Below are 16066 nucleotides of genomic sequence, written 5' to 3'. Positions count from 1 at the left end.
TCCCACATACATAGATGCTTGCTCCCACCGCACTGCTAAGCCTTGGAAAAACAAATTTGCTTGATGATGGAGAGACTACATTATCTGGCGGTACAGTGGAGTGTGTGTGGCCAGAGCAGACTAGCTGTCTCTAACCCTCAGAATAGGAGCGGCAGTCTCCTGGGTCCTGGTAGGAGAACGGGCTGAAGCTGCAGTCTAATTCATCACAGCCCCACAGGAAACAAGCAATCGTGGGGAGGCTTAAAAAATAAAGGAAACCAGTGTGAAAGACACAACAGCTCTCACTGGGCCCAGACTATTCCCCTGGTCACTGCAGTATAGTCGGCTTTACTGTCATGACTTAAACGCTGAGGAGAGGAGAGGAGAGGAGAGGAGAGGAGAGGAGAGGAGGGAAAATGAAAAGCAATTCCGTATGGATATGTAGATGATATTATTCAGTGGTTGAAGGTTTCAGCATGTGATTTACAGCCTATTTACCGCTGCATGAACATAAATATGTATATAATGTGTAATATGTGTGTATAATGGAGTGATTGTTTACCCTATCTGGACCACCTCTCATAGTAGGTTACTTACTGAGACTGTGGCAATTTGACATGCTGCCGGGTTTCCGTGACAACCTGGGCTTTCTGTCCAATCAGGTTGAGGGTTTCCAGATTGAGAGGTGGTCCTCGGGGGAGCTGTACTTCAACAAGCTTGGATGCTTTGCCACGGAGCAGCTCTTTTAGAGAGGCCATCACACAGTGAGATTCTGCTCAGAATGGGTACTTTGACATTCCCAGCATAATTGGAAACACTTTCCAAAGGAGGGTCCTTTTAAAATGCATTGAATGAGAGCGGACAGGGAGCATCCAATTTCGATTCCACTCATGAACCATCCTGCAGCTGCCTTTCAGACATGCACCATATATGTTATGACCTACCCATTTGTCAAACTGCCAACTGTTGTTATTTTTTTCCTTTTTTCTGTGAAGTATACAAGTAAGAGGCGTCTCTTTGTTTTTTTGTGCTACCTGTTTGTTCAAGCAAATCTCCTCCTGTAATCACTTCTTCTATCTAGTCCAGATCTTTTTCCTTTTTTTCCCCTCTCAGAAGTTGCATAGTGGTTTCATCATCTTGAGCAGTAGGAGCCAGCAGGGTATCACACAAACACTACAGACAGGCTCATTTTTCACAGGTTGACTTCCCAGCTATCCTGCAGGATGTGTCGCGACAAATGGCGGATATGTGACAGACTCACATTGCACCCGTGTCCTTGCATTAGCTTGGAAATGCTGTGTGTGTGTGTGTGTGTGTGTGTGTGTGTGTGTGTGTGTGTGTGTGTGTGTGTGTGTGTGTGTGTGTGTCCGTGCGTGTGTACTCTCTCTACGCAATAATGTCTATATTTTAATGCTGTGCATGTATGTTGATTAATTCAGTAAAAGCGAACCTTTTATTTCCCAGCAGGCCTCAGTTCTCCACCAGCCAACATCACAACCTCCGCTGTGCCCAGCATCGTCACGCCCATCGTTAACGGCTTCACCGGAATCCCTCATCAGCCCAACGGACACCCCGCCGTGGAGACTGTGTACACCAACGGCCTGCCGCCCTACTCCACCCAGAGCCCCACTGCTGCTGACACCCTTCAGCAAGCCTTCACTGGAGTACAGCAATACACAGGTGAGACCAGGACTTTGTTTACCCTTTTCTGTAGTTTTACATTGGACTGTGAACACCAAATGATTACAAATAAGGCTTTATGTATTCAGATGGTGTAGGACAGCAGCTCAGAACATGATATCAGACAGCGTCAGATTATACATGTTGTGTTGTGTGATGGACCGTAAGCACCATTCTCTGTCGGATACATGTTTTACAACCCCCCCACTCTCCCTCTCTCTCTCTCTCTCTCTCTCTCTCTCTCTCTCTCTCTCTCTCTCTCTCTCTCTGCAGCGATCTACCCAGCCACCACGCTGACTCCCATTGGCCAAACACTGCCCCAACCACCCCAGGTCATCCAGCAGCAGCAGCAGAGAGAAGGTGAGGGTGAGAGAACATTATTACTTTTACACTTCACACATCTCATCCTGTGTAGCAGATATATAAAGGAGATGAGCATGAGAGGCCAATATTGCTTTTACGCCGTACACATCTCATTCTGTGTAATACATAATATTAAGAACGTGAGAGGGAGAGAGGAATATTACTTTTATGCTGTACACATCTCATTCTCTGTAATAGATCAATAAAGTGTGGAAGAGAATATTATTACTTAATGCTGCTCACGTCTCATCTCTGGTAATAGATATATAAAGCATGAGGATGATAACACAGTGTTAATACTACTATCTCATACTGTCAGTTTCACAAATAAACAGGTTATAAACTATCCACATAGGTCCATGCATTTTTTACTCATAATGAAAGCATGTATAACTCGAGAGCACACGGAAAGCGTATACCCCCACCACGGCGAGCCAAACCCGAAGTAAAGCAGGCGGCGGCGCGGACATACGCTCTCTGACACCCTATTACAATTTTGCATGAAGGCGCAAATATCACTTCCCGTATCCACTAGATGGCAGTGGAAGGCACACACGCTTATATTGCTGCAAATCACATCTTAGGTAGGTGACATTAATTCAGCTTGTAGATGTCGTTAGACCGGAACTTTCATCAAAAGTGGGAAGTTTGTGAAAGAACTGACTACGTGGAGCCAGATAAGACAATTTCCTCCTCTGTAGCCAACTATTAAGATTGGCCGCCTCACCACAGTAATACCAGTAAATGAAAATTCTCAGTCTTCACTCTAACCCATCATCAAGATCTTAATACATTTGTGAACAAATTTGAGATGAATCTTCATGACTCTCTAAGAGGAGTTCATCAGAGTATCAAAAACACTTCCTGATGCCACCAGATTGCGACTCACAACTAGACTAAACAAACATGACCTCTGATGGAGGTTTGAGACGCATCCAAACACTGGCGAAGTAACAACATTGAGAATAAGATTTGTACACGGTTTGATTTTGCACTCAGCGATGTTTTGGCAAAAAGCTTATTCCGTGGTGTTCCCTTTGAGTTTAGTTGTATCAGGCTACATTTGTTGCCTCAGTGCAAATGTGATCTTAATTTGGATATTCATTTACATGAATTCAGCTAAAAAATATTTCTCAGTGAATCTGAGTCCGTTTCTAAAATTTGAAAAGTTGCTTAAATGCTGGTTCTTGTGTTTTAGGGGTGAGATCCTGGAAGTCGTATCCTTATTTCAGGCAACCTGAGACAAAACCCCTCCATTCACAGCTGTCTGTCTCTGTCTGTCTCCAGGTCCAGAGGGTTGTAACCTCTTCATCTACCACCTGCCACAGGAGTTTGGAGACAATGAACTCATGCAGATGTTTCTGCCCTTCGGCACCGTCATCTCCTCTAAAGTCTTCATGGACCGGGCAACCAACCAGAGCAAGTGCTTCGGTGAGTTACTCACTGCCACTCACACACAAACACGCGCACAAACACACACGTACACAAACACTCAAACACACTTGTAGCATTGCAGGGGCTTTTATTCTCTTCACATCCCAGCAGATGTCTTAATAAGATGGAGCTTTTTCATATTTTAGTGTGTTAATGGAGCCAAGATATTTCTTAGTGAAGTGGAGAGAAACAGAGGCACTGTAATATGATGTGAACTGTTATTCAGACATTTGTGGGTGCAAACATTCACAGCTAAGGCGTGAAGCTTCTCATTGAAAGCTACATTAGAACAATAATGGATTTCTTCCATAACCACGTGGCTGTAGATTCATATGATGTCTGTCACAAGGCATTGAACGATCTTGCCCCTGACTGATTGACCTGAATTTGCATCTTGATGACTCGTGTGTTTTGGCATCAGCGCTTGCACAAAAAAAAAGTGATGAATCTACTGTAGCCAAACTAGCTATGATGTAGTCGATCAGAGTCCACGTCCTTGTTTATGTTTGGCAGCTGTGTGACCTGAAAACCTCGAGGTGCTGTATCAGCATCACCGTTCTGTAACCCCAATATCTGTCAATACACTCTCCCTCGCTCACTGCTGAGGCTGATTCACACACCTCCTGTCCCATTTAGCTCTGTCAGCCTGCACAGACCCACAAGCCTCAGGGCTTATACAAACTTTGAGGCGGCAGGCTGGGACGGTGGTGCGGGCGATGGCGTGGGGGCGGGGGGGTAAAGGCAAAGGACAATTATGGATCAGCATTTGTTTTCACTTCAGGGAACCGCAGAACCCTGGGCAAAATTGATCGCTGGTCCCGTCTCCCAGGGGGGACTTAATAACATATAAATTCATGAAAGAAGGCCTATTTGCAGTATTGACTTATACACTATGCATTTACAACATAATGTTAGGCCCGGGGAAGGAGGGGGCACACTGGTGTAATTAATCTGGAAAGACGAAAGAGGAGATAAACTTAGATTGATGGTGTGCAAAAGACAGGGAAACAAAGAGAAGCAGAGGAAGTACACTTATAATGTGTGACATGGCTGAGCAGACGGGTTAGAGCGCTAAGCCTCCATCTCCTCCTCCAACTCTCCTCCATCTCAGCGCCCCCACCCCAGCCCCAATGTGTTAACCTGATGCTGGGTTAGCAGGTCACCTCCTTTCCTTGCCTCTGTACTTTCCTCATATTTTTCCATTCGGTCCTCCTCGCTGTCCAGCCGTCGCCCTAATGGGCCGATCCAGAGCCAAGCAGGCCAGACACACATCTCTCCCAGGTGGCGGTGGACGTGGAGAAGCTCCTGCTGTTTTTCACGGGTCATCGACTGTTCCTAATGACACCGCAGACACAGGGGAGCACATCAAGCGGAGACACACTCCACTGCCGTTTCTGGTCACTGAATTCTCAAGGCTTTATTTTTACACATGATGGAAACAGGATGTTCAGCATAGGTCTGAGGAGGGGTGCATCTTGGGGAAGTGGACCAAAGGGGGAGGGGGGAGGGGGTTTAGGTGTCAGGGAGGCTGGTGTCTTTTGATGAACTATGTTTACTATTTACGCAGTCACTTGTGCTCATTCATTTTTATATTTTTGGATTTCTAGGGTATGTAGTAGAACATTTGGTGAAAATATGACCAGATCCTGCTACCAATCATCAGCAGCGCCTGTTTTCATTTTTTTTTAGACACATTTTTCTGGCGCTTGTGTAAATTCTGTTTTCTATTTTTGGCTGCAACTAAAGGGTCAGCGCTAGTGACAGTTTTGTCACAGTGTGGCTGTCAAGTGTTGGAGTTTCCCATTAGATGGCGCTCTTTGAAAGTGAGTCTCTGTACCATCAGGATTTGTGTAGTGACTTTTTCTCAAATCAGTTCTCAAAAGGAATGTTTCCAATCATTCACTCGTAGGCGGAGCATCATTTTGTTGTTTCAGCTGTCATGACACTTTAGATGGCATTGAGCTCATTAAAACATCGGGCTTCCCAAGATATTCGCTTTCAGTTGAAGTTTTAATAATAAAAAGTATCCAAACATCTGTGGACCTGCAGACCTTCCTCTGGTGATTCCAAACATAAATATCACTCCTCCAGTCCAGACTTCCTTTAGAAAATCAATGATTATACTTTGGCTGAGGCTCCCGGCGGGAATGTGAACAGTGAACCTGCTGCTGTGTTGCAGCTTGAATGGTTGTAGCACCCTCTGCCTCACGCAGCTGTGACTGCAGGTTTAAAGTGATGGCGAAGTCTGATTTGAGCTAATTCGTGACTGTGCAGCGGGTTACTCTCTGATGGTGGGTTATGCAGCTATGATTGTGCAGTTTCACAGGTTAAAAACAAGAAAAGTCTGTATAAGGGAGCTCCCATCCATCCATCCATCCATCCATCCATCCATCCATCCATCCATCCGTCCATTTTCTTCCACTTATCCTGTTGCGGGTCGCGGGAGGGCTGGAGCCTATCCCAGCTGCCTTCGGGCGAGAGGCGGGGTTCACCCTGGACGGGTCGCCAGTCCATCACAGGGCCAACACGTAGAGACAGACAACCATTCACTCTCACAGTCACACCTACAGTCAATTTAGAGTATCAATCAGCCTCGTCCCCTCTTGATGTCTTTGGACTGTGGGAGGAAGCTGGAGTACCAGAGAGAACCCACACAGGGACAGGGAGAACATGGAGACTCACACAGAAAGATCCTGTGCCCGAGCCGGGGCTGGAACCTGGAACCTTCTTGCTGTGAGGCGACAGTGCTGACCTGACTGTCGCTCTAACACCAACATCCTCTTGTATATTATGCAAAGAAATTGACCCGGTTGTGTTTACTCAGCACTCACAGCTCTCACATACACCTCAGAAACTTAACAAACTGATTTTTTTTTTTTGGACAGGTTTTGTGAGTTTCGACAACCCTGCTAGCGCACAGGCAGCTATTCAGGCCATGAATGGCTTTCAGATTGGGATGAAGAGGTTGAAAGTCCAACTAAAGAGACCGAAGGATGCCAGCCGCCCCTACTGACACAGCCTACCTTTAGTATTCATTGCAGCTGCACAGGTGAGTCCATATAAAGCGCTGTTGGAGATTTAACTGAGTTTATTTGAGGATGAAATATACTGTGTGTGCAGTAACCCAGCAGATAAAGCTGCATATGTTAAGCTTGTCCTGAGTTTTACTATGTGCAGACAGTTAAAAGCTATAGGGGGTGATTTCATATGCGGCGCGGCACAGCAGGCATATTAATTATGGGAAAGTCTGTCATCATCATGATTGACAAAGATCGATTGGTATGCCAGTGTGGCTTAGCGCTCTCCAGGCCATTACGCTGATATAATAGAGCCATATTGAACTATCCAAAGTTTAAGAAATTGATCTTTTGAATGACAGTTTAATGAGCAATGAGATCTTGAAATTGCCTTTTTTTTTCTTTCCTCTTCTGTTTTCCAGGTTTTAGAGGACACATGAAGATATCTTGGAGGAGTTAAACCTTTTTTTTTCTTTGAGAGCAAAATATGTTTTAAAAAAATCAACACATAAGGAATTTTTGAAGACATATCAGCATTTACTTATGAAGATATATTGCAGAAGAGGAAGCGCTTCACCGGGGGACTTAACAGTAACAGATGGCACAGTGCAAGAGAGATGCGAAGGAAAAAAAAACTGAAAAAAGATGAGACTGAAACAACAGAACTTTTCTTGTTGAGACTTGAATTGTTAATTAAGCAACAAACTAACAAACAAAAAAGCAGCAACAACAAATAGATTTATATATACATATTATATACACATATATATATAAAACGAAAGAGGCGCTTGTGGCTTTTACTGTACTGGACAAATGAGGGTTAAAACTTGAAGATCAAGAAACACAGTGGAGAAAAGAAGCTCTTCTCTTTGTCCACTGACAGACTTTCTTTCTCTTTCCCTCTTTCTCTTATTCTCTCACCATCTCTCAGCAAGCGCAGAACTATGACTCGTGGAGGTCACTGAGGTTTCCATTAGCAACAGTAGAACTGCAAATCTTTCACTCCTAAGGGACCAAAGGACCAAACATTTTTATTGTTCTGAAGATATAGTATTAATGATACTAATACTACAAACTACTACTAATGATATTACAAGTTAAACTTAAGAAGAAATACTAGCTTCAGGTTGAAAAAAAAAAGAGGAAGGGGTTTTGTTTTCTTTTCCTTTTACATTTATAGCTACTGGGTTTGAGAATATTAAAACAAAACAGGAAAAAAAAATAAAAAAAAATAAAGCTATACTATTTTAGTGGCGTAGAATATGTGGGTTAGACATTGTTCCGGGCATGATCAGATATGTTCTTTTGCCGCTTCATTTATCACAGTATTTCATCTCGGAGTTGTGTTACTCAGACCTGGTGTTACAGGAACAGGAAGCCCCAGGAGAAATAGGAACAATCAAAAATGAACTATTGTGCAACTTTGGTGTATGAAATATGTTTTTAAAGTGGAGTTACAGTCTGTGTGTATGGTTCGTAAGTCCACCCTCTACTTCTGAACCTCTGACCGGTTCTGAGTTTATTCTAGCAAGTGTGATGCTTCTCATAGCCTGCTGCTGGTCAGCCAGATCTAACAGGTTGAAGCACGATCTCACCCTACATCAGGTGAATATTAGGAGACCTCAATGAAGGTGGCCGGGCAGGTGCAGCAACGGAACAAGGATCAGGCACCACCAGCAGCTACTTTTTATGGGGAGCCTGTATTGACGGTTCCATCTTGCTAGCAAGCTTAGCATGCAGCTGTCTCCTTTCCCCCTCCTGCCTTTGCCGGGTCCTGGGTCGGCACCACTGCCACCAGCATCTAACAATCAGAATCAGACTGCTGTCTGGGTGTTTGTTAGCAGCAGCAGCATTTCTGCTTCCCCCAACCTGACCCACGTTTTGGAGAATCAAGCATAATCCAGCTGATTTGATGTGGATGAACAGCTACAACTGGCTAGTTTTAGCACTTAATTATGCTGTGAGATTGCATGACCCCTGACTACTTGCATCATCACTATTAACATATGTAGTAAACAAATCCCTCATTTCATTTCATTTACACCTAAATAACCCTGAACAATTCAGTGTTATTCTACTGTTGCCAACCAATTAATGGAATGCATCTGATTGAACCCTTTCTTTGCAACATTTCCAAAGTTTGCTGAACAATTAAATGGAAACATGACTGCTGCTTAGAGAAGAGAGCGGCCTGTGGCTCTGGGCACCTCTGACCCTGTGCCTGAGATGGGATCAGTCAGGACATGTGTTAAAACAGAAGAAGAGAGCACGCATCTACAGTGAATAAAACCATGTGATGGCTTATTTCAGAACATTGCAATCTTATAACTGCTAGTCATTGCCAGCACCGGGAGAAGAGTCATTCCATATGATCATTAACACCGAGATATTACTTATAATCTAACCATAAAGCACTGTGCTAAATGTGCCACCCGGCTGAGCTGAATACGCGGTAATAAAACAGCACAGCATCTGTAACTGCTTAATAAAATATACAAATGAGCCTGACAGCAGTGGTAAAAATCCCCACGGTGGTGTCACGGTAGCTCCTGCCGGGTTGTGCCCTCTCCCGCTGCCGAGCGTCTCCAGCTGCTCTCAGCGGGAGAGGGAGAGAGACAGAGCAGACTCCCCTCTTCTCCTCAGCTCACCTCCAAGTGCCAGCATATCTCTCTCTTAATAGGGACCATCAGTTCACGGGGCTGAGTGCTATCCCACAGCATAATTAGGATAATGATAATATTGATCAGATGGGAAGCAGCACCATGCAGCAAGAGGTCCACAATCAATTGCACATTGGCATTTTGAGCCAATTGACTGAGTGACAAAGTTCATTTTTCTGGTGGGAGATGCACCACTGACGGTCTTTTCTCCCTCTTGCTGTCACTCAAATTGTCAGAAGGGATCCAAAATCTGACAGAAGAGTCGTGTCCTGTCACCTTGACAGCTTCTAAAATCCCCTGATGGGGTCCAACATGTTTTTATGTGTAGCCGCACCCCTGCGTAGTCGTGACAAAATGGGTTCCTCCGTGAAGAGCAGATGTGTGTTTTTCTTCTAAGGGTATAATATCACAGTAAGAGCTTGTAGACTGTGAGGAAAAGCCTGGCATTACCAGCCTTAGGAGGTCAAATTAAGAGCAAAATGATCCATCAATTAGACAGCAGCCGGCCTGGAAGTGTAGCTGCTCCAGCTGCTGCTGCTTCAACACCACGACAGCTAACCATTAACACGGCTCACACCGGGCTCCTGATGGACCGTGGCCACCGCACTTGCATCATACACACACAAACACACACACAGACAGTAGATCCGAGATGAAATCTGTTTTTTTTTCATCCCCTTTTCTCAGTGTCAGATTTGTTCAATTTCCATCCACTCGGCTGTCTGTCTTTTTTTTTTTTTTTTTTTTTTCTCCACTCCCATCAGGACCTCTGATCATCGCTCTAAACTTTAAACACATCAGCACTTGAGTCATCCAACCACCACGCTGTCTCTGATGCCTTCACTGAAAACACTGGCTCTTGTTATTTGTGTGTTTACTAGTTCCCTGGATAGAGGAGGAGATATGTCATTACTCACAGACATGTCACTTTATATTGTTCCGTTAAAGGTAACGTAGTTGTTTTTAAAAAAATGCCTTTGCCTCATCATGAATTGCCAAATTATGCAAGCATATCTGCTGCATTTCCTCATTAGACTAATTGTGTGCCAGATTTCTTGACAAGAATAGTGGTGTAAGATGTTAAACATGTTAATTTTCAGGAAATATTTATGAGTAGAATGAGGTTTTGTGATATAGTACAACACTTTAAGTATGAGGGTCACGATGATCTACAATAGGATTTTCTAGTGAAAAGGGTAGATTTCATATATATTTGCCAGACAGCTCACCCCCCCCCCCCCCCCCCCCGGTGACTTACTGTTACTCTCCTCTCGCCTGTCAGGGCGCAGCAGCTTTTAGGAAGCTGTGATATACGCCCTCCTTTCCTCAGGCCATGCAGGGCCTTATAAACCCACTCAAAAATCTTTTCTTATGGGATTTCTGCTGGAGAGTTTTTTGAATTATTAAAATCAAATTAAATTTGGCCTTCACAACAGCTTGGGTAATGCAAATTAAAGATGCCAGCTGTGGCTGAAATTTAATGAGTTTGGAAAAAAAAAAAAAAGATGTTAAGATAATTTCATTCTGCTGTTACAAAAAAAAAAAAAAAAAAGACGAATTGATTGAACACAATTAAAGCAGGGAAGGTTTGTGTTTCCAGCCCGAAGGATTTGCAGTTGTGTATGTTGTACATACAGGAGGACCTTAACACATATCAGCTATGAACGAGCAGAGGAGACAGTCAACATATCACTGGAACGATCCGACTGACTTTTAAAAAGGTTTTTTGAAAAAAAGAGGAAATATTGATTTTCAGTATTATTAAGCTGCATGTGCTTATTTCCTTTGACATCGTTTCCACTCTTGCATCCATTTATTTTTTACATCTGCCATCCTACCATGGTGCCCTTTCAATCTCTGAGCATGCTCAACTGGGTGGGTGGGGGGGGGGGGGCTGGGGGGGGGGGGTTAAAGATTATGAATATGGTACTACTCGTATTAACAATATGATTCTTTAACTATGGTTTGAATGCTAAGGATAGTAGCTTATTATAAATATGAAATCTGTATATTATGGAGAATCAGCACAGGACCTTTCTTTGGGTACATATAGGTTTAGGGTTTGTAATGGGGGGAGGGTTTTGTGGGGAGGGGGTGTCGCTTTATAAAGATGTTAACTTTCTGGTTTCTCAGCACAAAGCAAACAAAAACATGGAAACAACAACAACAACAACAGACTGGAGTTGGTGATGTAACTTCTCTGGCGTCCAGGATGCAGAAGAGGAATCTCAGAATTATTCTTTCAACCTGGTGGACAAACTGCTGTTTACAGGTTCTATTCTTTATCTTTTATTTTGTTTTTATTTTTAAAGGAGAGCGCCACCTGTTTTTGTGGCAGCGTCAGTACAGCATGGATTAACTGACAGGGAAAGCAGTATCATTTTTTTTTATATAAAAATGAATAATAATTAAAAAAAACAAAAACAACAACTATGTGTTCTGTATTAGCCTGAGAAACCAAACTTTTTTCCCCTGTTGAAATTTCTTAATACTTGCTGCTTAGATTACTTCATATTAAATGACTGATGGTTTAATAATTTTATAATTGATTATCAAGTATGTAACTTGATGTTTATTTATTTATTTATTTATTCATTCATTTTATTTATTTATTTATTTATTTATTTTGCCTCTTTTCTTTCTTTTTTTTCCTATTTAATTTGTGGTTATGGTAAGATAAAGATATGTATCAAAAAGAAATGCTTATTGGGGCTTTTCTCTCTTTCTCTCCTTTTTTTCCAATTTTACAATAAAAATTCAAACTGGATGTTTTGTTTCTCAGGGTTACATGACTGTTCTTGAAGGAGGTGCTGAACCACAACACAAAGAGAGGGGGAGTCGTTGCTCCCCTCTGATTTGGAGAGTTGACACAACTAATGAAACTGATGATGTCATAGCTCCAGTGTTCTAGTTTACCGATGGACCCGCGAGGACACTTACTACCTGGCCGAAGTCTACTTTGAAATTCAGACCTCATCTTAAAATGCCGGGAGCTTTTTTGGTGGAAACGAACCTATTTTACACTCATATGTGCAGAATATGGGATGATTTAGATTATGTGTGGAGGCTCGCAGCTTTACAGAGTAGCAGGTCACCTGATGCTGCCCCGCTGCAGGGTAGCACGCTTCCCCCGTAATGTGTGTCAGAACAAAATATGGGGACAGAAGTACTTTCCATTAATATCAGAATTAACGCTCAGAAAAACAGGGCATGTTAAATATTTCACATTTAAAGGGATAGTCCCCCCAAAAAATGAAAGTTAGCAGTTTTCCGCTCCCACTCGTGCTGATGAAAGCTCAGGTGAAATCTGTGAAAGTCCACAGAAAACTGCTTCCGTTTGACAGGAAAAGATGTTGCAGTCATCTCTCCTTCGACTGAAGCCGATGGAGACCATAAAAAGCATACAAGTTCAAGAAACAAAGGAAAATACATCATAATAAAATCATAAACTGCTGCCTCCACGCTGCTCATCTGAAGTAATCCAAGTGTCCTGAAGCCTTGACAAGTTGTTTTGAAAAGCGCCGCGTTTCTAGCGATTCATCATCGCTGGGAGTCAAAAGCGCGGCAGCAGTGACTATTTTCCCTAAAGCATCTTTCCTTCAGGACACTTTTTATGGTTTCACAATGTTGTTTGTGTTTTTCTTTTCTTCCTTTTTTTTTTTTTTTTTTACATTTAAAAATTGATCACTCTTCACTTCAACTGTTTGGGAAATTACTTTCACACCTTTACCTGTGAACCTCGAGCAGCGTTCCACAGGCAGGAGGTAAATGACTGATCGTTCAGATTTTGAACCATCCCCTTAAATACATAAATGGTTTATATCACGATGGTTGGAATTCACCAGCCTCAGTTGATATGTAAGCAGGAGTACATATCGTCGCTTACAACTGCATTCTAGCACGTTATTAACCGTTTATTTAAGTGTTAATAAATGTTACACAAAGGGATTTTGAATAAGGCTTACATACATGATCCTTAGACAGCTGACTTGCTCCTCTAATTAACACCTTGTAACCGTCATCCCCGCGTGTCAGAGGTTATCGTAGCAGCAGAAGCCTGATGCTGCATTTTGAAGAGCAGAGACATAATGGAAGAAAAAGAAGGGAGGGACAAAAAGTAGAGGCAGTGGCTCATGAAATAAATTGTCCCAATTACAATAAAGTGTGGCTCTTGGTCAGTGTGCACGGCAGGCAGTTCATCTTTATTACAATCAGTTAATGAAAATCAATCCCCCTCCTGATAAACTCTTATCTCCACGGCCTTTGCACGCCCCTCGTGCAGGGAGATAATAAATTAGGGTAATATTGCCTTTGATGAGGGAGTGAATTGCAAATTATAGTAACTTTCCAAGATTTATGATGCAGATGCTTAATTTCCGAGCTTGGTTTTTCAGGGTGTCAGGGTGCCGGGGGGCCATTTGTTAAAAGTTTGGTGACACTGACTCGTTAATATAAATACACAGTCAGACAGCCAGGTGTTCTCAGCTGTTCCCTACTGTTACAGTAGCAGAGAGAACGCTGCTGAAGTGGCAGGAACTTAGTTTGTACAATTAGTCGGCAGTTTTTACCTTTAACCATAAGAAAGGCCCAGAGGATGTGCTGATGTAAAAGCCACCAATCACAGTGTTACACCCCCACCCCCACCCCACCCTGATACCCTCCCCACCCTGAATCTCTATCACAGAAGCCAGAAGCGCATGATTTGATATGTAGGTCAATACCCATATTCTGGTGTGAGCCGGTGGGTGAGATATGTCTCGTTGTTTGCTGTCACTCTGATTATTGAGGAGACACAGACAGATTGAGTTGGTCAGGTATGAGGGAGCCTGCGGTATGAGATAGCTGTATAATCGCTGCTGTTACAAACACACACAAGCACGCTGGCACGCACGCACACAAACTCTTTGACAAAACTTCTGGCGCCGTTCTGCAGCACTGACCCATGCAACGGGGTGTAATGTATGTGTATGCTGAACGTCTTCAGCTGTGTGCAACAATCAGACGGTGAGGGCATCATTAAGGGAAATGCTCAGGTGAAGAAGTGTGTGTGTGTGTGTGTGGGGGGGGGGGGTCAGAAAAGCAGGCAACACCCGAGTGACTGACCAACATCTCACCCACCATTTACACACATCAATAAAGCTGCATATTTTGATATAACAATGTTTTTCCTCATGATGTGTGGTTAATGTTTCACCTTCAGCAGGTCAGCCGAACCAACTTGAGCCATGACATCTTCAATAACAAAGTGAGTTTCCATGATTGTGTGAACCTTCATTAAGGCCACCTCATCCAAGTCTAAGGAACAGCTTACATTAAGACAGCCATCAATCTATCCATTATCAATCAAGGAGAGGACTCACACACCATTATCTATTTATCTTGCCAAGTGCTCTATTAATATCAAATTAATTCCTCCATTGAGAATATCAATCACTCAAGTAGTTTTTTTCTCAACTCATTAGCTTGGTAATTGTCCTTGTTTACGGGGAAAGTCAAGATAAGATGGCACAAAGAGCAAAGCTACGCTACGTCCTCCATGCTATTACACGCGATGACGTTAGATAAACTTACATTTACAATTTATCCATCAGTCCATCCATTTTCTATACCGCTTATCCGTGAAGAGATGGGGGGGGGGGGGGGGGGCTGGAGCCTATCCCAGCTGACATTGGGTGAGAGGCGGGGTTCACCCTGGACGGGTCACCAGTCCGTCACAGGGCCATCAGGAGCAGTTAAAGGTTCAGTATCTTGCTCAAGGACACTTCAACATGGTCACAGAGGGAAGTGAGGATCGGACCAGCGACCCTTGAGTCGCTAGACGGCCGCTCTACCTCTGAGCCATGCAGCCCTCATTTACACTTAACTAAAGAACTGTTCAGCATCGAGCTACATCGACAATGCATTCCAAAGAAGGTGTAAGTGAGAGTGGCTCACTTCTGAGAGGGTGGACGCATGACTGCATCTCGGCAGATGACGTCATGAAACAAGTCAAGGAAGGTTTTTCCCCTGCTTTATTTCAACTATAAAGCTTGGACAGAGTCAGTCTTGGCCACTAGGGTTCATTTACTAAGACTTCAATGCGACTTTTTCCATTTTTTGAATGCCTTATAAAAAAAAAATGATACTCATTACTCCACATTTTGTTCATCAAAAAGATTTAATCTGAGGAATGTGTTTCAGAATTTACCAGAACATTTAGCCAGCCAAGCTACGTGGTTATGTCCACCATGTGTTCATGTAAATTCTTATTAACCACATATACTCTAATAGTCAGGTATTTGATAGGAACACTTCCATGACTTTTCTGACTTTATTTACTTTTTCCAAGCCCGGACATTTCCATTTTCAAATTCCAGGTTTCTCATGGTTGCGGGAACCCTGGACAACATCTTCACAACCTGCTTCATCGTCCTCATCCGTCTCCCCTCCTCACTTTAGAGACAAGGTGATTATTCAGGACGTCGGCTTTAACATGCAGTGACACTGCTTCACCATAATTGGACACCTTCCAATCCACCTTTATTTACAGAAATGGGACCCAGATGAATTAAGTACATTATTTCATGTGTGACTAATCATGGTGACACCTGGAGCAACATTAGCACCAAGTTACTTTTATCCACGTGTGCTTATTATAGCTTGAATTGTTTTATCTAATTGCATTTTTGATGGCGATGAAAGCCAGTAATTCCCTTACCTCAATCATGGCTCTCTCTCTCTCTCTCTATATATATATATATATATACACACACACATTTATATTTATTTGAGTGTATGTGTACAGTGAATATCAGCATCCTGTTGGGACTTGAACCAGGTTTTAGCCACAAACTGAATCCTATTTGGAGGCATGCAGCACTCTGGCAGACAAAAGCAGAGCCAGCAGCCAGCTCAGCACTCAGAGGGAGCGTTTACACAGGGGACTGAGAACAC

General features: G+C 43.1%; 1 protein-coding gene across 8 annotated transcripts in view; it reads left to right on the top strand.

Moving 5' to 3' along the window:
• celf5a (cugbp, Elav-like family member 5a) overlaps positions 1–10994 on the top strand; it is a 207090-nt gene extending 196096 nt beyond the window's left edge. For 4 of the 8 annotated variants that reach the window (XM_086223552.1, XM_086223554.1, XM_086223555.1 and 1 more), the window contains exons 8-12: positions 1444–1659; positions 1933–2025; positions 3310–3453; positions 6342–6505; positions 6896–10994. In XM_086223552.1, coding sequence (XP_086079678.1) covers positions 1444–1659; positions 1933–2025; positions 3310–3453; positions 6342–6469 — 581 coding nt within the window. In that variant the 3' untranslated portion in view covers positions 6470–6505; positions 6896–10994. The remainder of the gene's footprint in view (positions 1–1443; positions 1660–1932; positions 2026–3309; positions 3454–6341; positions 6506–6895) is intronic. The other 4 variants (XM_086223556.1, XM_086223559.1, XM_086223557.1 and 1 more) reach the window with 3 other exon arrangements.
• The last annotated feature ends 5072 nt before the right edge of the window (positions 10995–16066 follow it).

The sequence above is a fragment of the Aulostomus chinensis genome, chromosome 14, assembly GCF_037954235.1.
Source record: "Aulostomus chinensis isolate RoL2024-O1b breed Wild chromosome 14, RoL_Achi_v1.0, whole genome shotgun sequence".
NCBI lineage: Eukaryota > Metazoa > Chordata > Actinopteri > Syngnathiformes > Aulostomidae > Aulostomus > Aulostomus chinensis.
Note: the sequence above shows the minus strand (reverse complement) of the source record. Positions and strands in the feature narration are given on the sequence as shown.